The 24264-nt window shown below is 35.4% G+C and overlaps 1 protein-coding gene across 1 annotated transcript in view; it reads right to left on the reverse strand.

Moving 5' to 3' along the window:
- Window positions 1–1148: 1148 nt before the first annotated feature.
- Window positions 1149–24264, reverse strand: part of LOC117405705 (integrin beta-like protein 1) — a 93460-nt gene continuing 70344 nt past the window's right edge. Inside the window, exons 9-11 of the mRNA XM_034008995.3 lie at window positions 19001–19147; window positions 9845–9958; window positions 1149–2162 (exon numbers count right to left, since the gene is read on the reverse strand). Of these exons, the coding sequence (XP_033864886.3) occupies window positions 2074–2162; window positions 9845–9958; window positions 19001–19147 (350 nt within the window). The 3' untranslated portion in view covers window positions 1149–2073. The remainder of the gene's footprint in view (window positions 2163–9844; window positions 9959–19000; window positions 19148–24264) is intronic.

Consider the following 24264-nt stretch of genomic DNA (forward strand, 5'->3'; position numbering starts at 1 on the left):
GTTATTGCGTGGTGATGTTTGTTTTCTGTTAAAAAAAAAAAAAAAAAAAAAAAAACATAACATTTCACTGCTTTTTTGTTCTGAACCATCATCTAGACATTTCTGTATTGATTTATTACGAATTTCCAGAATCAAAGGGTCAATATGAACGTGTCTTGCTTCGATTATTTTCATAATAGTTTTATTAAATAAGAGTTTGTATATTGTTATAAAGTAGATTGATGCTGTGCTGCTAAATTTCAACTATATTAAGGAATTCATTTGAAAATGTATAATTTCTCGATCTTGATGGAATTACGAGCTAGTTTCTTATTAGGAGAAGTGAAGCACATTAGCTAAAATGTACTATTTAAGTTTTTACAAAGCTACATTAATGCTATAATACAGTAACATGCACAAAAGGAATTTAACATTTTAATTCTATTTAGGGCTGGTGTCCCGTGTCCACGTAATACAAAATCATAATTTTCAACAGTGAACCCTACATGCTGGGCTATACTCGCCTGCAAACCAGTTGACTGGGTAAATTAAGGCTGAATTTATTTTTGTAAATGACTAGTGTGTAAAATGTAACACCTCTGTTCTTTTTGGTTTCTACGGATTGTCTGTGATGGTGTTTATTCCTATGAACGGTTGTCTTTGAACAGTTTTTTCTTAACATGTTTAAACATACCAGGCGGAGGGGGGCTTTGTTATTTGTGCTTTGGTTAATACTTTTTAATTTGTCTGTTGTCTCATCTGTGGCATGGGAAGAGAATGGCATTGATGAACTGCATGTAGTAGGCTATGTGTATAAAGAACTGTTGGTTTGTACTGCTAACTTTACATCCATATATGCAAAGAGTTTGTCTGCACTGTACAGTTTGTGTTTATTTGTTGTATACACAGATACAACATATTTAATAAAACTATTTATATAAAGGCATACTAAACATAGGCTACAAACTTAATGCTATAGAATATGCAGTACAATACTGCACTGGTCAAACATAGGGGTTAAACATACACAGAGGTGTACTGATACGTGTATGATAAATTGTGTGAAAAGGCCACGGTAGATTGATGTTTTCAGCTCCTTGTCTTTCATTTCTTTTTGTACTGTCAACCTTCTTTTCAAGGATAAATGTATATATCCTGTAGCAACATAGTCACAGCAGACAAGATTCTTTATTGATGTGTGCATTTCATGTTTATAATAGACATTGATGTTCTAGCACTCACAACAGAACAGAAGGAATTTCTTTTAAGTCCATTGCATTTAAAAAAAAAAATAAAACATGTTCATATCCCCACTGATGTTGCCTCATAACAGAAGCAATTGTATTGGAGATGTTGTTCTTTCTTTAGAAAATGGTTGTCACATTATTCTAATTATTGGATAGATTGTAGGTAATAACCCTGTTATAATGATGTACCCATGTTATTTTATACATTTAATGAAACTAGCTGTGGATATATGGATATTCTGCACCATGCAAATGCGGTAGCAAGCAGCACATACATTTAATTTCTTAATTACAAAAATACATGTTACATGATGTCTCACTTAAACGTAGGGTACATCCCATTTTATTTAAACCTTTTGATAGGTCATAAAACCACATAATTAAAATGTACTGTATGTACCCTTGTACACAAGGAACCTGACAGGCTAAAACAGTACACTTTCATTATAAATCATATTTCATGTCTGAACTGTACCCATTTTGTTACTGTCACCTAAGATTCCAGATTATGTATGTATTTCTAAATAACAGTTTTGTATACATATAGTTGTATAATACACATGTTACTAGGTAATGTTTCTTTAAACAAACAAAAAAGAGAACAGGATAAATGCTGTAGCTTCAACAGTTGGGTTACTTGCATACAATAATATCTGCAGTTTTAATAATTTGTAACCAGTAATTGGAATGCTATTATACAATTGATACGCAGAAATCTGAGAACTTTCTCTCAAGTATATCTCAAGTTTTAAGTGATTTGCTCTCTTTATGATTGATATTACTTACTGCTTCTCTATTGTACTGAGCAGCCTTAACAACAGTCTTTCGCATTGCCACTGCAACCTCATTAGTATTCTGCTCCAATCCAGATCTCACAGGCGTTTCCAGTCCATTCTTCCCAGCAGTCACAGTTCCCACAGTTACAGACTCCGTTCCCTGAATCAAGGCAAGAAGACGACCAATTATTATTTTCACCGAGAAACAACTGCTATACCACCACGCCCAGTACACCACCATTCCTCTTTCGATAGAGGGGGTAACTTATTCTTAAGTAGAGGCACTTACTTATAAACAGTACAGGACCTGCATACAGCTTTTCGCTTTGGAGGGTTTATACTATTTGCTACATTGCACTGTCCACAGTCCACATACTGCTCTGTGAGAGATAGCTGTCAAATGTGTTTTTGTAACCCTGTTTATAAAGCTGCCCTCTCACCCATGCTGGCCTTCACAATACTTTTTAATACCTGCAGACCAACAAGGAGCAGAAAAGCCATATCTAGTGACAGTGTGTAATCATCAGAAGAAAAGTAAACTGAACTAAACCGTAATAAGGGGGCAGGGTACTGAAGTTAATGGCAACAAACTCGATTTTAACACCTTAGTTAGTCTACCTTCAAGAACAAGTTACATAGATAGATCGATTGATTGATTGATTGATTAACTTTGATGCCCACACTTTTTCTTTTTGTATTCTGTCAAGAGCTTTCTATTGAATCTTTGTTTTCTTGTTAAGAGAAAAACAATAGAGAACCATCCTATTCGTTTTTAGTGTAATTAAGTAGAAAGCTCATGTTAATCATGTAGCTGTTTTAATCAAATCAACTGTTGCCTGGTTAACCAAGCTCATTATTTCATAACTCATAGCAAATGTCAAGATTTCTTTTCAGTGTTTGATTTTTCTTGAAAGTAGATGACTAAGCTCCACTCCCTAACACTCTAAAGTCATGATATATGCATTCTGGGTGATGGATAGACACATTAACATAGTCGTGGCAGCCTGTTTGAATGATGTATCTTAATTAAATAATGCATTCATATAAATAACAAACCCTGGAGGAGAGGCATTCAGTTAATTGAACATTTCTTGGTCACTGGTCCTGTGGTAACATGGGTGACTTTTCAAATGGGAACCTTCAAACAAACATGAACTGAAATAACCATTTTTAATAGCAGTTCAAACCACAGCCACTGCTGAGGAAGAGATATGTCACAAAGCTCTTCTCAAGGGAAATACTTGTACAATTTCCACCAGTATTGCCAAAATAGAAGCTGGGCAAATAAAATAACAAACCAATCTTGTTTTTTAAAATGGTGATGTTAGGACAAAAGCTTTTTGGACGAATTTGTATGGAATCATTTGGCATGCTGTCACTTATAGTTACCTAAATCCTGTTAACTTGAAAACAGTTCCATTACTGACTGGACCATGGCTGAAGTAAGGAATTAATGCAACAAATAATTATGTCTAGCTGGTGGATACTTCAGCTAACATTTCACACTCAATTGGGTGTTTATTGGACCACCGGTTTAAACAGTAACTTAAATGACCACAAAAAAGATTTCCTAACTCAATCGATTGCAATAGATACATTTAAAACAAGCATGTCAGTAACGTTCAGTCCACGCCATAGCTGTAAATTCAAAAACGAACAGTAACATGTATGTAACACTGTATGCACATGTAAAAATGTAAGTTTGACCTATAGCCATACAGACATGCCTTTATATATCTGTACACTGATACTCTCAATAACCTTCACTAAAGAATGTCCAAACCAAGTATCATCATAATTAAACAAGTGATTTATATATATATATATATATATATATATATATATATATATATATATATATATATATATATATATATACAGTATATCTGGACAGTGCCAGATATCTGTTACTGAATTGTCGGTGTCTTGGTTTGTTGTTGTTGAAAGATGCTGAGCTCCAGTCGAGCTGACAGACTGTGATTGGCTGATTCGGCAGTTGTGGGTGCAGGACTGTTTGCTTTCATCGGGGAAAATAATTAATTGGCTGGTTTTGGTGGATAATAAAATACATTTTTACCAATTGCGTCTCTGCTTAGTAATTTGTCCAATAGATGTGAACTAAGCTTTCAATACAGCAAAATGAAAAATACAGCACTCGCACGGGCTGATTTTAAGTTTGATTCACAGTTGATCCGGTGACATTCCAGCTACTGTTTGATAGAATCCTGCCAAAGCTGGACGCTGATTGGCTGATGGTACTGAATCGTTTTCTAATAAAGAACAGCACATAAAAATATTTCTTCTCTTCACTGTTGCTACAGTACAACAAGAGTAGTAACTGGAAATACAGTAAAAGCAAAAAATAACAAGTACAGTCCTGTTGTATATTCTCTTTCTAAGTGTTGCAGGGCTACCTCTTATCATTTGAAGTGTGTTCTCACATGCATTCTTTGTGCCGTATGTAAGGCCTGAAATGTTGTGTTTGTATAAACGTAGTAATCCATGTTGCTACAAAGCAATATTGTACTTCAAAAAAAGAAAAAGGCCAAAACAATTACAGAAAACATTTTAACTGCAAAATACAGGCTACCATAGCTTTTCTTGATTGAAGTTTCTAAAAAAAAAAAAAAAAAAGATTAAATTCAAAGTTAACTGTTTACATTTTCCCATTGACAATTATGTTACCAGTACGATAAGGAATTGTATGTTTAGAATTTTAATGAATGTCTTTGTGCACAAGACAACTGTCCTAACTGATGTATGTAGCTGCAACAAATACAATCTAATGGGGACATCATTTAAAAAGAGACTGGTTTCATCAGAAAACTGACAAGAGGCACACAATATAAAAGACGTCTAATCAATCAGCTAGAATGCTTTAGACTTTTCCCTATTATAATCGTGTTTCTTGTTTCTTTCATACATAGCTCCTAATCACATAATTGTGGACACTTTTTTTTATGTTTTTTATATTTCTTCCAAAGCACTTCTTGAACTAGCAATGTTAACTTGTTTGTTTCAATACATGTCTTGTGTAGGTTACTGTACCCTTGTCTGCCTGAAAAATCTAGTGTCCTTGTGAAAAGGAAGAGAAAAAGATTAAAACACTAGTTGTGTTAGGTACTTGTTAAGTACAGTATCTACAGGGTGCAATTCAATGGGGGGTGATGGGAGGAATTTCCCTGGCTCTGCACTTTCAATTTTCATAGATTTTGCATTTTTTGCTGGACAATTTCATTTATACAGATGGTAATCATGCCCAAATACATTTATGCTTCATCTCGTGCAAAACACTGCCTCGCTGGTTTTCATATGATACTTTCGACCATACAGACACTGGGAACCAGCGAATTCACTGATGACACTGTTTTTAAGAGGAGTCAGCAAATAAGACTCAACACAACACATGGCTTTAAAAAGTCTGTACGTTAACATCGTTGCCTTTGCTCAAACCGCTCTTTTTTCAGGTTCTTAAAAGTACTTGGAAAAACACAACAATTCCTTCTGAAAAAATGGACCAGCATTAATTATTTAAAAAATAGTAGTTAGAAAAAAACTGCAGTAGATTTGTTTTAAACAATCTTAATTTGTTGGTTACACTATGTTTGAAATGTGTGTCTACACCTTTAAAATACATATTTGAATTAATATACAGTTGGATTTGGGCTGTTAGGGTTCTCATACATTGATTGGAGGTTGACCTGTAGGGATACAGGAAGTGAGTGTGAGTGAGACAAAACAGCTGCACTATCCCTTTTGCCCTGTACACCTAATCCAGTGTGCGCTCCCAATAAAGTATTTTGAATCCACTTATTGTTTATCAACATTTAAGACACAAGCCTTACACAATCTTTTCAAAGCCAAAGGAATTAGTTATCAGAAGCAGCCTCAGAAGATTAGCTACCCGTTTTTTCTGCTGGGGTTGGGTAAGTTTAGCAGCGGTTGTTTGGTAATGTAACATAAACAGTGGGTTGAACTGTCTTGAAATAAGTACACTCCGAGCTCAATTACTCTTGAGGTAAAAATACACTTCCTACACCAGTGCAGTACATTGTCAATGAGGTTATGTGTAATTACTTGACCTATGTGCTTTTTTAATTGATTATAAGCACACATGGTTATTATTATTATTTATTTCTTAGCAGACACCCTTATCCAGGGCGACTTACAATTGTTACAAGATATCATATTATTTTTACATACAATTACCCATTTATACAGCTGGGTTTTTACTGGAGTAATCTAGGTAAAGTACCTTGCTCAAGGGTACAGCAGCAGTGTCCCCCACCTGGGATTGAACCCACGACCCTCCAGTCAAGAGTCCAGAGCTCTAACCACTACTCCACACTGCTGCCACACTGGTTATTGCCTTTTAGTTATCAAGAATAACAATGTTTAAATGACTATAACTGCATTTGCACGGTGGCAGATGTTGGCAGTGATGTATCGAGGTGATGTATCTTTATAGGCTTGCCTCCTGTTTTGTAGTTTGTGTAATTTATCCCCACACTGGAAATTTGACAAATGGCACCCTGAATATCTACATTTGGTCTGTGTTCACACCACCTTCCATTCCAATCTCAGTAGCGACTGTATAAAGAAAATAATCCTGTTGCACCTTGACAGCACGTAATGGCCATAGGAGCTGTAAAAAGCTGTCCTGGTGGCTCAGTCCCTGCTGTGCCATGGTTTAATAGAGATCTGTAATCATGGAGGGTCTGGTCCTGATGGAAGTGCTGCCTGGACAGTAAAGATCAAATGGCACCATTTTCCAGAACAGCAGCTTTGTTAAAGACAGTGTTGTGGGCAAATTGTAATACAAGCATTCTTTTAATTCAACTCCCCAGACTTCACAGCAGAACCTTTCTATATGATGTGTTGAATCTTACAAAAATAAAATCCTACGTAACAAACGTCAAATAAAACTATTCTGGTCTTTCACTTTGGGTGCTACAGCTAAGCTTGCATTTCTTTGACACGCTGTTTTTTTATTTCTCTTTTTACTTTATTTGGGTTTCAAAAGGAACCCTTCCACAATGAGCGACGGTGCCCTCTGGAAAGAAAGTTATTATTTATTGAAACTGAAAAAAGAAATGTTGATGTGTGAATGCTGGCATTTATCAGAGCTCCATGAGTAAGGCTTGGCTGACATCACCACAATTTTAGTTTTAATGGGTGCTGTCCTTCTTCAACACTATCCTGCCCTTAAATCTAGGACTGTCACTTTAGCTATTAATATCATTTTGTAATAAACTTGCTCAGATTTGTTGAATATTGCCATCTTTATTCATCTCTTCCTTATTAGTACAAGCTGTTATTCTGTTCAAGTTGTCAATGCCCCACTGTTAATGGAACTGTGTCAGTAGTCAGTGTAAATCGGTTCAATGCCACATATTGACCTGCTATTCGCATGGTGAAATGTGTTGTCAGCCTTATTAGTTCAGCATAAATATGCATGAATTAAAAGTAAAGAACATATGTGGATGTATTTTGGAGGAAGGTTTTTCACATGCTAGATACCCTGTGAGGTTAGTAACATACATCGTCCACCACATCTGCAAATACAAAAAAATGTAGTAAATGGAAAACTAGAGTTAAAATGTAACAGCGAGGGGTTTCCAAGAGTTTCCCCTGGTAAAGGCACAACTGTGTGATGTGTAGGGTGAGTTATACAGTCAGGAAAGCGTAGGTTTCCTCTGTGGAGCTTACTAAATAACAAACAGCCACACCTACTTGAAAGTTTCACTTCCGCAAGGAACATTTGTGTTTAGTCATATTTTTGTTGATTGAGACACACCATGAGCCAGATTGGAGCAGGGATGAAGAAACATTTGCTCTAAGCAACATTTGGGCTGACTGTTCAAATTCAGAGAAGCTTGGATGGAAGCGTCCATAAGAAGCTGCTTCCGGGGCATTGATACACGCATTGTGTACTTGCGTCTGTCACCCAGGTCAATCCTGCTTTATCAAAAGCATGTGAAATCGTGGCGCCGACCCACCTGACACTGGGTCCTGACCTTGGTAGGTTCCGACCCGGGCAGAGCATCCCAGTGTGAAAGGGGCTCATGACTGGTGCTGATTTGCTTTCTACAACAAACTTGTAGGCAAGTTCTTCACAGGAAACAATGACATGCAATGCCTCATGTTTCATTTTCATAATTTTAGGGAGAATTTAAAATGATTCTGCTTCAAAACGTGGCAGTATTCAAAGTTATGACGCGTTTTCTTGTGAATAAATCCTGAAAATGTCCTTGAGGTATATTTAACACTTCAAGATATACAGTACTGAGCAGTTCTCACTCTTGCAAACTAGCTAGTGATCATAATTTTCTATGTTGTGTGAACACACAAGTGGCTTTGTACTGTATGACCAATCATTATTTTGTTAAAACAACAGCTTGCCAAGGCAATGAAGTGTTTAGCTCCACTGTGTATCATTTGTATTTGCTCAAAAGGATTCAAAACTTTGGATGAGAGAAGAAATGATCTTTCATCTGCATAACAGAAACTGACCTGCTATTAATACATTTCACTGGAATACATTACATTTTAAGTTGAAGGTTACGCATTTCTGTTTAAATCTACTTAGCAACTGATATCAAGCCAGAGTACACCTCTCATCACATCAGTACGTTTATGTATATATTGTGAATCTGCTTTACTGTTCAAATTGTTCAAAACAAGAGGGTCTGCCGCATGAAATTAATCGAAAGCCATTGCTAATACATTTCATTTTCCACATCACTCATCATTAACATATAATGAGAACTGTTTGCTCTGCAGAATGTATGAACTCCCTGAACTCTGAAACAAAAAACATTTTGGGGTGAGGTGGGGGGGGGGGGTTAATTTATTTAATGCCTGTGCAAAAAGGGTTTCAGCAGCATTTTTTTTTTTATAAGCAATGTTCAGACTAAATGTATAATTTTTCTGCTCAATGTTTTAAATGTGATGTTAAATAAAAGATATACCACCACATTGTCAATATGCTAAATATACATCATTATTAATCACTGCTAAGCTTTGATTCCTTTCCATTTTAAGACGTAAATAGACACCATGCACCTCCTGCACCAATAGATATTGCACATGCAGCTGTGTACCTCCACTCTATGGTAAGAGTCACATTTCAGTATTGCTGAAAGAGAAATACTTTATGGCAGATTGCTTTTGTCTTGGTCATGCTCTACATCCCCTCAAAATGTTAAACTAGAAGATGTGCAAGAAACTAAGAAGGCATCTATTTAAGAACCGTGAATCATGCCACTGTTCCAGTGTAATCATAATTACATACATCATAAAAAGAAATGAGCCGCAGTGAGTGAAAACCACTGAAACTTGTACGGTCATAAAATGATTCAACCAGAAAGATAGCAAAAAGTCGATATATTACTTGTACCAAGACATGTTTGAAATATGTAAAATAAATGATATATTGCACTTGATTGTATACTTTATTATATTGGCAATACAATACAGCTCTAAATCTTTATTTTAAATGGAGAACATACAGTATATCTTTAAAATTATGCAGCTCCTAGGTTTAGCTGAGCAAATAGTTACTGTAAGTCGATTTTGTATTTTGTAATATTACTTGGGTTATACTGTTCTGGGCAATCAAACACATACATTTTCTCATACTTGTAACCCAGCAAGCAGCAATGGTTCTTGTTGATAGCTGGGTGTTTTTTTCTACTTCTTAATTTACATTTTCTTTTCTTTTTTTTGTTAACAGTAAGAAAATCTGGAAACAGCAGCTGTGTGGTGTTTTATTTTTTACATACAGTAAGCAGTGCAAAGATTTTAGACTAGCTTCAGATCCTGGTTATGTTTCAGCTTTACCTGTACAGACAAGACCTTCATGCGTGTCACAGTCTCTGTCATCACACTCACAGAACTCTCCAGAAATATACCACTCCTGAGATGAGCAGATGCATTTCCCACAGTGGCAGGAGCCTGAAAGAAAAACATGTGTCAATGCAGTGTTTGCACAACAATGTTACTTTTTGTTTAATTTATCTAAGCACTGGACAATAACTCTAATCCTAAAAACTCAGGACACATACAAATGATCTGAGTGGCAAATATACTAGGTTAGTTTATGGGATGCTGGAAGGCTTGTCAAGTTGACTTTTTACATAAGGTGACCATATGGCTCCGTGTTCAGCGGGACAGTTTGGGATAGTTCAGGCTTTTCAACTCACAACCCAATGCATTCTGGTAAGCGTAGTCCTGCTTCTCTTAAAGGTAAGAATGGTACCTGAGACAGGTAAATCATACCAGAATGCATTGGGTTGTGATATGGTCACTTTATTTTTACACCTTATTTTTACATTAAATCTAATAGAGCTTAATTATTTGTTCCATTAAGTTAAATCAAGACACATGTAGCTGTATATATCAATAAGGTCCAATGCCCTAGAAAATATTTTCAATGAAAGCTTCCTACTATGACATTCTACAACTTCCTTTTTTACATTCTACAGCTTCCTTTTTTGAAACACAGGTGCACTGTTTAAATACCACCTTCTTACATCAAAATAGGGAACAATTAAACAGCTTTACATACATATATATATATATAATCAAAAACCCTTTTCAGTGATTTACATACATCCATTTACACTGGACATCAGCAGCAGTGTATTTATTAACTTATTTGCATAGAGAAGAAACACATAATACAACCAAAAGAATAGAATAACAAGCTGGATAAATCTAGCACTGATTTCCTACAGATACAATCCTGAGCTTGTGTTAGAAAGGAAGGCTTTCCCGGGCCCAGAATGTTCTGTGGGCGACTCAACCAACCAGGTTCCAGCAGCATCCCTATTATCTATAAAAAAAAGTTTCTTGAAACATTCAACACATTCCCTAACACTTTGTTGTAGCTGTAAGCTTTTTTCAAACAGCTGTCAAATTAAATTGAAAATTTTTGAAAGCTTAACGTTGCACAGACCAGCTTTATAAGAATTCTTAGCACTGCCCCCCTTTCACATCAATGGGAAGAGATGATGCGCGATCACAGCCGCCTGAAGGGAAAGCAGACGCCATTCAACCCATGCTATTTGTACTTACTTTAGAGATTTCTAAGTAGAGGCTGAGAAAAGAGGAATTCCATTTGTCTACTTGACTCTTTTTACAGAAGGGTCATCTTTTATACAGTACAGAAAGAAGGGCTTCACATTGTCAGATTCTCAGTGGCTCTATTTAAAACGACTGGTACCAGAATGGAATGTACTTTTTGTAGAATTATAAGTTCACTGCATTTATAGTATGCTTACTATGATGCAAGGCATCCAAAATATTAATATAGCACCCCGTTAATTACCAGAAAATGACAGCACTTAAATTTGTTGAAACCCATTTCATAATAGGACAGAGTCAAGTTTTTTCAGTAACGATTCCACTACTGTTTGCTACCTGTTTTGTAAACATAGCCGTGTTTTTCATTCTGATTTGGGGTCATTGGACTTCAGGACTCTACATAAAAAAAGTCACCGGTTCCTCTTTGTTTATTTAGCAGCATTGTGAATTGCTGTCTAAAAAGAAAAACTGTCAGATATGTTTTTCACATTTACAGAAAAACAACCAATGAAAATGACAGAAAGACTGAGGGCAAAAAAACAAGTCATGTCTGTTTAGATCTTCCTCTTTGAGTTGTTTCGTCTTCAGTATGAACTCATTATACTGTAACTGTGGTTTATTAAACACCATTGTGTTTAATTGAACCATAACTCAATGTGTTGCAGTGAATGGGCAGTCCACCACCCAAGTTTCACATTAATTGAAAAGGATAAGCTGGCATAACAGCAGGGTTAACAAGATATACCTGTTGTCGACACGACAAGAATAAACTATGTATTATTATTTAATCCTTAACAATTAGTCTGACATTTTAACAGAATTAGGAACAATCCATATAAAATGATTTTAGACATATACAAGTCTTGATATAGTAGTACACCAAAAAAAATAAATGTAACTGTTACTGGACTTGGTAACATGAGAATTTCAATGATGCATTTGATATAATATGGGTATCTATCTTGGCAATACATATTTGTCTAAATAATTAAGTACATTGTGTTATAAACCTAATGAAAAAAAAAACATTGTTCATGTTTGGACCGCATGATATACATTGCCTTTGTTTCCTCCAGTTGTACAGATGGCCCTTGATAGAAAAGACATTGGTTTCAAATCAAAAGACAAATCTGCACTTCGTGCAGCTCTAATACAGACTCTATTTGATGACCTCAGCAAATATACACTGTAGGAACTGAGATTTCAGTGTTTGTTTTAGATACATAGGCAACCAATTTTAGAATAATTACATAACGTAAAATAGCATATTCGTTTTTTAAAAGGATTACTATTTTTTAAATCTCATTACAGCAATATTTTATGCAAGAGAAAAAACTGTTTTATTAAATTTATTTTGAAAATGCTTTTGAGCATCATGTTTTTTTCTAAATTAAAGCAATTGTAAAATTCAACTGTATTTCATAACATTATTTTTCAAATATATATTTTTATATATATACAGACGTGCTCAAATTTGTTGGTACCCCTCCACAAAAAACGAAGAATGCACAATTTTCTCTGAAATAACTTGAAACTGACAAAAGTAATTGGCATCCACCATTGTTTATTCCATATTTAATAGAAATCAGACTTTGCTTTTGATTTCTTTGAAAGCTTCATTTTTTCGTCTGTGAACATAGAGCTGATGTGACTTGCCAAAAAGCTCCAGTTTTGACTCATCTGTCCAAAGGACATCCTCCCAGAAGGATTGTGGCTTGTCAATATGAATTTTAGCAAATTCCAGTCTGGCTTTTTTATGTTTTTCTGTCAAAAGTGGAGTCCTCCTGGGTCTTCTTCCATGGAGCCCACTTTCACTCAAAAAGCGACGGATGGTGCGATCAGAAACTGACATACCTTCACCTTGGAGTTCAGCTTGTATCTCTTTGGCAGTTATCCTTGGTTCTTTTTCTACCATTCGCACTATCCTTCTGTTCAATCTGGGGTCGATTTTCCTCTTGCGGCCGAGCCCAGGGAGGTTGGCTACAGTTCCATGGACCTTAAACTTCTTAATAATATTTGCAACTGTTGTCACAGGAACATCAAGCTGCTTGGAGATGGTCTTGTAGCCTTTACCTTTACCATGCTTGTCTATTATTTTCTTTCTGATCTCCTCAGACAACTCTCTCCTTTGCTTTCTCTGGTCCATGTTCAGTGTGGTGCACACAATGATACCAAACAGCACAGTGACTACTTTTCTCCATTTACATAGGCTGAATGACTGATTACAAGATTGGAGACATGTGTGATACTAATTAAAGAAACTAATTAGTTTGAAATATCACTATAATCCAATTATTTATTATCTTTTCTAAGGGGTACCAACAAATGTGTCCAGGCCATTTTAGAATATCTTTGTAGAATAAGCAATAATTCATCTCTTTTCACAGCTTCTTTGCTTTATTCTATGACATACCAAAGGCATGCAAGTATACATGATAAAATAGCTTTTAATTTCATCACTTTTCAGGAGGAATGAAGCATTATTTCAATGAGCTGTAAGGGTACCAACAAATTTGAGCACGTCTGTATGAATGTGTACTTTGTGCTGTAAGTACAGATTTCTAAGAGATGACAGCCAAACTGGATATGTCAGTATAAGTTTGGTAGTTATATTCATATAAGAAATAGTCAAGTAAACATTAATTTGTCAAAATTATACAGTGCTAAATATATTTATACTAGTTGATATGTATTGTTTTATAGCCAAATAATGGACATAGATTTAACTTTCTATAATTGTTTCAGGCTACTCTACTTGAAATACTGAGAAATAAATTCAAAAAAGAGAGAAAGCCACTTATTTTAGTGGAGACTGTAGAAGACATGAAAAAAAAGTTTGGTGCTGTGGGTTGAGGAAGGAAGCATGCTTTAATTGCACCAGATCAACAGCAACCGCTCGTGAAAAAGAGAAGAGAATCTGTAAGCCTAACTCTTGGATCTTCATTGACAGGAATAGATTGAAACAGTAGATTTCAAATTATGTATTTTTAATTTACATATAATTATACTTTATGTATGTACATACATGCGATTGTGTAGTTTATTAGCTAATTGGCTTTCATGGACAGTACAGTAAAGAAACATGGACAGTACAGTAAATAAAAGCACAGAGAATACATGCATTAAATGTCTGATCATAAATATTGAATTACCCTACATTATGATAAATATTGCAGGTGCAAAGTGAGGAGTTCCCAGGAGAAGACGAGCATAGAATTGCAAAAGACTTGGACTCCATAAGAAAAGAAATAATGAAATTGAGACCGAACATTGAAGCCGTATGTGACAGCATGAATAGAGCTGTACACACTCGGGAAAGAATGATGGAGAAAATGTCAACTGAAGAAGTCCTTGGTCTGTTTCCATTCCTAAAGCATCCTAAACTGGTAGGTACTAGTTTTTATTCTACTTATGGTGATTGATCAGAAATAATTAATATTTTTAGTTATAATCATGTATAATCACTTTAATTAGTCCTCCTAGGTGACCTTTCTGCATCATCAATCCACCTGCTCCCGCTTTTACAAAATTCCACTGCTCCTGGTTTTTCCCATGCAACTCCTTCTTTCTGCTTGCATTCAGTTTAAGGTTCTTGGGCTAGCTTCCCATCCTATCCATCACACTTCTCCTGCTTATCTGCAATCCCTTGTCTCCCTATATCCCATCTCGGCCTCTTTTTTTCATCTTTTGCCTGCCACTTAACTATTCCCTCGTTGCTCTCCTTCCTCTTTTGCTCGTTCATTTTCTTCCCTTGCTCCCTAGAGGTGGAACCATCTTATGCAACATATCAGGACTGCTCCATCACAGAGCGCCTTGCCTTCTGAAAACCCTTCACTTCAGGAAGTTTCTGTATCTCTGCAATGCTGTTGTCTTGTTTTGTCCTCAGTTTTCAGATCTGTGGAATTGTCTGTTATATTGCTTTAGTTTGATTTTGTTTTATTTATTGATTTTTGTAACTACTACATTATTTGTAATTATTCAACTCTTTTTACAGCTCTGTATGTTGCCTTGGATAAAGGCATCTGATAAATAAATAAATAAATAAATATAACAACTACTTTACCATCTGTATTTTAGCTGTTGCACAAAGTAGAACTACGTTTTGGAATAAACTTGGAACGGAACCTAATGAGTGGCCTATCCAGAATTGTAGATCCTATTTTCACACTCTAGTGGACCTCTTCTAACTAATGTGATGTCCTACATTGAATATGCTTCAGATAAGACTCAGGAAAATGGTAATGAATAGGAAATATTTATTGTACATCAAATTGTTTTGACCTATCTCAGAATATGATCTATACTGTAAATAACTATTAAACAGAAAATGATGCAACTTCATGTCATACACTTAGAGCATAATATTTCATGGGGAAGATAGCTGGTATTTAACTCTCACAGAGGCATAAAAACCATGCGAAAAACCTGCATAAACAGGTTTTTTGAAACTTTGTTTATACTGATCTTAACAATTTTTTGCTCCAGTCCACAATAACATTTGTATCAGTGGTGGCCAATCCTGGAGAGCTGTGTGTTTTTTTAAGGTACCTTTAGTAACCTATTCTGTGTGTTTTTTTAAGGTACCTTTAGTAACCCATTTCTTTATCTGTGAAGTTTAGCAAATAATGAATTTGTGAATGTAACTGTGAGCACTGATGGAATGCAAAGCCAAAGATCCTGTACCTCTCAGACCAGGGTTGCTCAACACTCTTCTGTGTGGTTTGTACTTTGTATATGATTTGATACCCTATTTGTTTTTTAGGACTAAGAATGAATGCTGCATTGTTGCTGTTGCCAGCATTTTTCGAGAGAGGGAAAATCTATTGTTTGTTGTTGACCAAGTAAGTTAATTGAGCTCTACTTCTTAAATGTAGCTTAACAGAATTGATGTTTTTAATGTTACGTACAAAGCCAAGTTATTAATTCCAGATATCTGTAAACCATTTTGAGATATCTCTAATTATTTCAAAATATCTTAAAATATTTTAAGATATCTTCAACTGATTTAAAGATATTTTTAAATATTTTAAGATATCTCTTAATTTGGCTGGCCATAAATTTGCACTTGATGAATTATGAGGGAGACTTGTAGGTAATTAACAAGTGTTTAACAAGTTCCTTGCTGTTTTAAGTGATATCTGACAGTTAAAATGTTTTTAAAAGGGAGGAATATTAGGAAATCCCTTTTAAAGTAGCCGCAGCCCCACCACACGAGCCGCCACTGCTTGTAGGTATGGTGAGGTGATTGTCCAGCAACGGATGTCACCCTTGCTGTTGAATGTATTTTTTCTCTTTATTTTTCCTTGGGCACTGAATATCCTAAAGCTCTAAAAAATGGCCTGACTTTCATGGAAAGGTACTTCATGAAGCTGAGTACCTCTGACAAAGTACCTTTACCAGTGTTAAAGATTTACAGTCAAATAACTGCAGTTTTACTGGGGGAATAATTATATTGATCTGATGGGATGCCATTTTAACACTTAATCTGAAATTAAATTAATTTATTGTATCAACAATTTAATTTGATTACAAAAACAGAATGTTTGATATAAAAATGTAATTGTACATATCAAAAAATGATTTATTTTAAATGTAAATGGCTGATTAGAAAAAGTAATTGTTTATAACAAATGTAAATTGTTTTTAATAGAAGTTTTGATCTCAAAGGCATACTAATAAACTTTCAGTCTTAATGTACAGATATCATAAACTCATAATAAGCTCTGATCCAAATAATGTACTCTATCTCTTGTAAAGTGTGCCATTAAAAAATGAATAAGAAAAAAGAAACCCAACGTTCATTACGATGCATTTTATTACAGGGCTCATTAAAAATCAGTTTCAATATGCATTTTATCTCAAGTCTATTGCATGTTCTTGAAAATGTATTTTGTGTAAGTTTCAGGAATATCTGTGGGATGCATTGGTTTAATTTTCCAGTTTGCTCTGAGACTTTTTTTTTCACTGTGTAAATAATATGGTTTAATTATTAAAAACACACAGGTCGAATAAAACTGTAAAGCTCATATATAACTAAACCTGAAACAAACTACACTAATGGTTTAACCTTTTGCAGTCCATTTATTAAGTGCGTGTCAGGCGCGTCAGGTCCAATACATTTTCACACGCGCAGTTAATTTTAGACGCACTGTTTAAAAGTATTTTTTTCCCACAGTCAAACAGGTTTTTTCGTTCGCTATAGCTTTCACAATAACAGTCGTACATACCAATCGATCATCTCCTGATCACTCGTTTTATCACCAAACTCCTCAATAATGCGATCCAAGTCATTATTTTATTACTATAACATCTCAAAAAAGCTCTGCAAATGTCTGTGTTATTCTCTGTGCACTGATTCAGTAACAGGCAGCTTGTTTCCTTATGGCTGCCCCTATCTGATGCCAGGGGCAAGTATGACTATTCATGAGATACAGCTTTTTTTTTTTTTTGGCTTGTCTCGGCTCCTGTCGCTCCCACTCGGCCACTGAATGGTTTTCTTGGCTTTTTCCGGCGAAAAAACGACTAGAAACCCGTTTTTTTTAACGTTTTTTTTATGATGTCGGACAGGGTCTGACATTGGACCAGATAGGAATAATTGCAATGTCGGACCAGGTCCAACATAGGACCGCAAAGGGTTAACCTGTAAAAACACTAAAATGTTATATAAATGTTTAATAAATAAAAAATGTTGGCATCTTGAATTGAGTGATTTATCAAAGCATTTACATTACATATCACTAAACTGGTGTTTCCATATTAACTAAAATAACCCTCCATAGAATGTTAATTGTAAGGTTCATTAGAGTAACTCTGATGATATATTAAATGTCAGTACAAGGTTCTTCAGAGGAACCAATATGGTTCTGTATTATACCATTAATATAAGAACCATGATGGTTCTTTATTAAACCTCTAATGCAGGGTTCTTCCAAAGAACCATTTTAAAAGGTTCCATATGGCACTTCAAAATGGTTCAAAATCTATACCAGCAGATAGAAACTTTTAGGGTTCTATATTGTACCGTTTTTAGAGTTTAGCTGAACTGTTTTTTTTTTTTGTAAAAGTAAGATAAGTAAAAAAAAAAAAGTAAAATAAAAAAAAAAAAATCAGCTAAATGTTATTATTGAACACGTTCAAATTAGGAAATAAAATGATACATTTAATGCCTCATTCCACTTATAAATGAGAAAAAAAGAGACATAAAACTAATGGCTTCTTGCCATTCAATTGTCTTGATTAATGCCAGCTTAAATCCGTATAGCACAGGACAAGAGGCACAGCCAATCATTTAAATGTAAATATTAAGTTAAATAATTTAGAGAAAGTACAGAAGGTCAACAATCTTTTTTTTTTGCTTATCTTCAATGGCTGCAAACTTAATTCAGATCAAATTAGAACAATAGAGTCCTACAGTACCATTGACAAAAATAAAACGATTAAAACATGTATTTATTCAAATGAAAAAAAAAACTTGACAACATACCTGTTGTTAAACAATGCAATTATGAATAATATGTTCACTTAATCTAAATTAAAAGTAAAATAGACTGCAATATAGCTAAAATGGCTAACCCTATCTGCCTATTTTATTGTTCAGCATGGGTAAAACTTTATCGGTCAGCAAAGGACACAAAGAGCCATTATGGAAATAAAATGACACCACCACAGCCAGACCGCCACATTTATATCACACTTACATATAAAAGTTCTATGGTGCAAACAATCCACACATGGAGCAGTCGGAGAGGCGTAGAAGCAAAAGTATAACATTTTTCCATATGGGAAGACAAAGACACATGAATTACAGTAGCATTTCAGAATCTATGGGCGTAGGGCATAGAGGGGTCATTTTAGTAACATTTCTGAAGTAAAGATTAGGATTGTGTTGTTTTTGAGAAGACGGTTCATTACCTTTCCCTGTGCACATGACCCCATCAGATGTTTCACAGAGGCTCCTGCTCTCCTCTTCGGTCATGTTGCAACTCCGAACGAACTGGCAGAGTTTACCGAACCAACCGTCTTGGCAGACGCACCGCCCACATGAGCAAATGCCATGATCTGATAGGAAAGGGGAGAATACACATGGGTTACAAACACAGCTACAACTTATTGGCTTCATTCAGCTCAATATTTATAACTGCCTTTAATTCACAAGACAGTAAGTAACTGCTTTAGAGGATCAATCTTTTAGCAAGCTAGCAGAAAGGCCCCGGGGAACCCTTGAAATGCTTTAAATGTGTTTCCCTAGCACCTTATAGATAATCAAACACTTGCTAATGTAGAACATTTTATCAAACCAATACGTCTTTGGAGTTCTGCTCAAAGATAAGGGTCCATTGTAATTCAACCCACAGAACTGTTATTATAGCACTATTGTTTCCTGCTCATTTTTGGTTGAGGATGTCTGATCTTTTATGGATCTAGTTTGTATATGATACAGTAAAAGTCAATGGCCTGCTGATGAGGGACTGCTTTTAACCGTCAATTCGTGTACACGTACAGCATACCTTACCGTACATAATATTACTGCTTAGTTTTACATGTTGGTAAGATGACCAACATGTAAAACAGGCTTTGAAATAAGTTCAGTATATGGTATCTGGCAGTGCAGCGGTTCATATCGTTCCCATACACAGTAAGATAAATACCGAACAACTCTCTTGTTAAAGACAATTTGTGCATACAAATTATTTGAGCTCAGAAATCACACATACAGCTTAGCAATGGTAAAACAGCCGCAGCCCTGGTGGCTTCTGAAGCCTGTTGTTGTTTTAACTAGGATGCGGACAGTGTATAGTTATAGGTTTTCTTACAGCATTACTTTTTTCTCTCTTTTGAAAGCTGATTTCTGAAAACCTGGATAGATGGTGACTTGTACGTAAGCTGTGAATTAATTAAATGTGATATGAAAGCTTGAGTATGCTCTTTTAAACCAGAACAAATCAAAGATCAGTTATAAAAAGAACAAAGTGCTGTGAGGAACCGGTAACAGACGTCTTTTATTTTTTAAGCAGGAGGATCTGAAAAACCCTTTGTTTATATACAAGGCTTGTTCTTATTTTAAATTGGAATGTAGCCCTGATTAAATCGGTATTATTGTCATAAATTAGCTAAACAAGACCTTGTGCATGAAACCAGCACAAACCTAAAGCTAATACATACTGAATACATTAATCTAATTAAATTGATATTTAAATCACTTTATAAATTGGCTTTATTGATTGGTTAAATACATAGCTGTGAGCATGTTTCAAATGATTTCATTTGGCTTGAAGAACTTTCATGAAATATTCATTTTGTTTATTTAGATTTTAATTGTGGTTCATCAAAGTAAAGCACCATGGATATTATTTTACGCTACCTCAGATCATTGATCCATGTCCTTTTTGATCCTTTTTGTGCTGTGGTTACTATTTATCTTTGTATTTATAGATGCTGTGGTTTGAATATTTTACCTGTGTTTTTTTAATACATACACATGAATGTTTTTACAGCAAAACCCTTTTAATACCACTGTGCAATTATACATTATATGTTAGAAAATTTCCATTAGAAAACTTTCATGTAAACTTTCTAATCTATGACTGATACATGTGAGTGATATTAAATGGAGTGTGACAATAACTCCTAAGTGATATTATTATCAGGAGCTTGTCCTTATAGAAACCCATTGTACTCTGGATATTTCAATGTGGTGATAAGAGGATAGTTAAATGGTTTTGATCATATTTATTGATAAAAATGTGTTTAGTAGTTTCCAGTTGTGTCCTGTAGGCAAGCAAATGATATACATATGAAATATAATCAACAGTATAGTTAGATGTATGGCTATTAAAGTACATATACTGTATAATTGAATTTGTAAACACATTATTGTACATATTTTTACATGCATTTTGTGTATCAGTTTCTTTATGTATGGTTGTAAATTCATCAGCAAGTGCTAACAATGACAATCCTTTACAGGTACTTTCTTCCATCTTCAACCTCATTAACCTTAACAGGCTACTCCCCGCAGCATCTGGCATTCATTTTCTATTTCCAGACTAGTTCACTGTGACCAGATGATCCTTTGCCAAACAGCCAGCCACTTGCACCGAGTCTGTGAAAAAAAAAACCTTGGCCACTTAAGGACCCACTCATTTAAACAAAGCACGTTTCACTAGGGCTTTGAATAGCTGTCAAACAGAAAACGACCTTCGCTCACTCTTCTCTGTGTTCTGAACTGAAACGTAGGCTACATGGGTTAAAGACAGCTGTCTGTATCCTAACACTCTGTCTGTCTGTTTCTCTATACGCATGACAACTTCTGTCCTAGCATTAGAAACAGGTTGACAATTTCTATGTTTTTTTCACAATTTCTGCTTTTTTAGTATGACTGCACAGTAGTGAATATACACTGGAATGTTTTGCACTGAGTCACTGTTTGTCCCTGCTATTTTCAGAATAACAAGTCAATGAGAAAAACAGACGTAGATAGACAGGGAGGTGAGCTGGAGGGCCCATGTTTCATCAGCATAAGACGGACATCATAATGAAGTCTGTCTGATGCTGATAAAAGGTCAGTGTTCTCCATTAGCTCCATTTTGACGTAGATGGTGAGTCAGTGTGGGTCTTCAAGGATTAGTTTAACATGTGATAGGCACAGTATTAATAGGAAACTGTCTACATGGTTCCTACAGGTTTCTTAACAGAATAAACTGAAAATGTCTTGTGTAAAAACTCTAGGATAGCAGAAGATGCAGTGTTCTGTACAGTTGCAAAATATATTTTGAATGAAAACTTTACTCATTGCACCATAGATAGTAGCCAACATAATGCATAGCTTTATGTTAGCTTTAGTGAGGCTTCTTAGTCAGCCTGCCAAATGTTATAAATGTGAACTTTTGTTAATGGTTTTAGAATTCAAATTGGATTTCACGTGTTAATTTGTCTTCTACTTTTCAGTAGTGCTTTACCAAATTCCAATATGTTTCTGTATTTCTTGAAGTACAGTGTATATTTTGTGACAATAAAGAAAGTTGTAGGCAATTCTAAAATGACTCATTAAGATCTTATTTGCAACAGCATCCTTCTAGTAGTATAGAGGTACTGTGCAAATAAGCAAGTAACATCAGCAGACTTAAAACAGTTATCAGTTTAAACTCAGTCTGGTTCGATTGCTTTGAAACAATGTATCAAATTGCTTGCTGTTCACATGTATGTGCGAGCAAAGGGGCCAAGTTAGTTTGGATGCAAGTTAAAGTTTGTTCATTTGGTCCATTTCCATTTTTTTCCAGGACCGTTTGTGTTCACAGCGCAGTTTACAAGTGCACTCAGTTAGTTTAGTTATGGCTTCATCCAATTGCTCAAAATACAATTTTCTTTTACTGCCACAAATGCTCTGCTTTTTACTTTTATTGCTTTTTATTAATGGGTCTCTCATCTTGAGATAATTGAGATAAAGTTTCTTCACTTTAAGCCTACATTGTACACAGTTTCTATTAAAACCTTTCTCATTTAGCCTTTAAGAAAATATGTTATTATTATTATTGTGAGTTTTGTCCAGTTCTGCTTGGATTTTGGTGTCTAGCCACATTTATCAAGCTTCAGTTTCTCTCACTGTCAATTTCCTGAGACATTTTGTTTTTTGCTTTACTTGTTTCCACAGAATAAGAACTAAACTACGCATGAGCCAGGTTACCTTGTATAGTTCGTTTCCTATGTGCAAAAGGGCTGAGTCCAGCAGTTGTTCACATGGAGGTTTAGTGACTTGGTGCGTTTGCCAAATGGAACAAGACCACCTCTTTAGGTACGGTCCGTTTCCAAGCAGACTTTTTTGTTCACACTTCACACCAAACGTACCGAACTGTACCGAGTGCAAACCAAATCTTTAACACACCCAGTGTGAACATAGCCTCAGACCAGTAAGCCAGGGTAATTAGATTAGATTACATTTTAATTCAACATTAATATTTGCTCTTTCTCTAATCCATTAAGTAGATTTGTTGACTGGTCCAAAGAACTAGATGAGTCAGTGATAAGTCACAGATAAGTTGGAGCAGCATCAATGAGAAAAATAATTTGCTACATCTGTTTTTACATTGCATATTTTGAGAGACTTCCCCAATCCATCTGTGAAACTATACATTAGTTTAGCAGCTTTAGCTATCCCATGAGAACAGGTACATGAAAAAAAAAAATACATCCATGTGCATCTTGCATAATAGGGGTAATTTTTTTAAGATATTGCAGGATTCTACTTAGTAACAAAACATTTGTTAGAGAATAGATCTAGTTCTAGTGCAGAGTTCTTAGTTTGCTTTGATGATGCATCTACATTCTAAGAAAACTGGTCACCAGCTTCAGCATCTTAAAATATACAGTAGCAAGATGTGGATTAATTTAAACAGCCATGTTTGGCATATGAGATCATAGAAAATAAAGTGGGGACACATTTTATTAAGGCAGCTACAGACCAATCCGATCTCAAGACCTGTCTAAGCACCAAAGCTGCAGTCCTATGCCCCATCTTTTATTGCTTATTGATCCATATCAGAGGGTGAAGATCTGGTAAATCCAAAGTTCAACTGAACTGATCCTGAAAGACAACAATTAATATAACAACAGTGCACAGATAGTGGGGTTAAAAAGTTAAAGGGGAAGCAGAAAAAGAAAATACAACAAGCATATGCCTGCTTTGGAAGATACTTGCATTTTGTTCAGGTCAAACTGTCAGTAAGCTGCAGCAGGTGGTGTTTTTAGAGTAAAAACAAAATTACCAGTTTAATTCTTCAGACTGCGAGCTCAGTATCTTCAGGGATTTGGAAAAGTGAAAGTCATGTTAACTGTGATTAGAGCAATCTGCCCAAAAGCTCAGACCAGGACTGTATTAGCACTTGGCACATACAGATCAGCAGTCCACAGAGAGACCCCCGACTGAGAACTCTCTGATATAGGCCCCAAGACATGTGGCACAATACAGACAAGTGACTGAGAGCCTGAGGCGTGATTCTGTTAACATTGAGCATATTTTTCCATTGAAACATGTCTGGATAGCAGACGCTGCCCAAGCCACGATGCAGCCATATCTGCCGGATATCACTGCCAACCAGATGATCTTTTGTTTGACAAATTAAATACTGCCAAGGGCCATAGAACAGTTAATTGTAGAATTCAGAGCTGCACAGCAGCAA

Source organism: Acipenser ruthenus, chromosome 9 (genome assembly GCF_902713425.1).
Source record: "Acipenser ruthenus chromosome 9, fAciRut3.2 maternal haplotype, whole genome shotgun sequence".
In the NCBI taxonomy this organism is placed as follows: Eukaryota; Metazoa; Chordata; class Actinopteri; order Acipenseriformes; family Acipenseridae; genus Acipenser; species Acipenser ruthenus.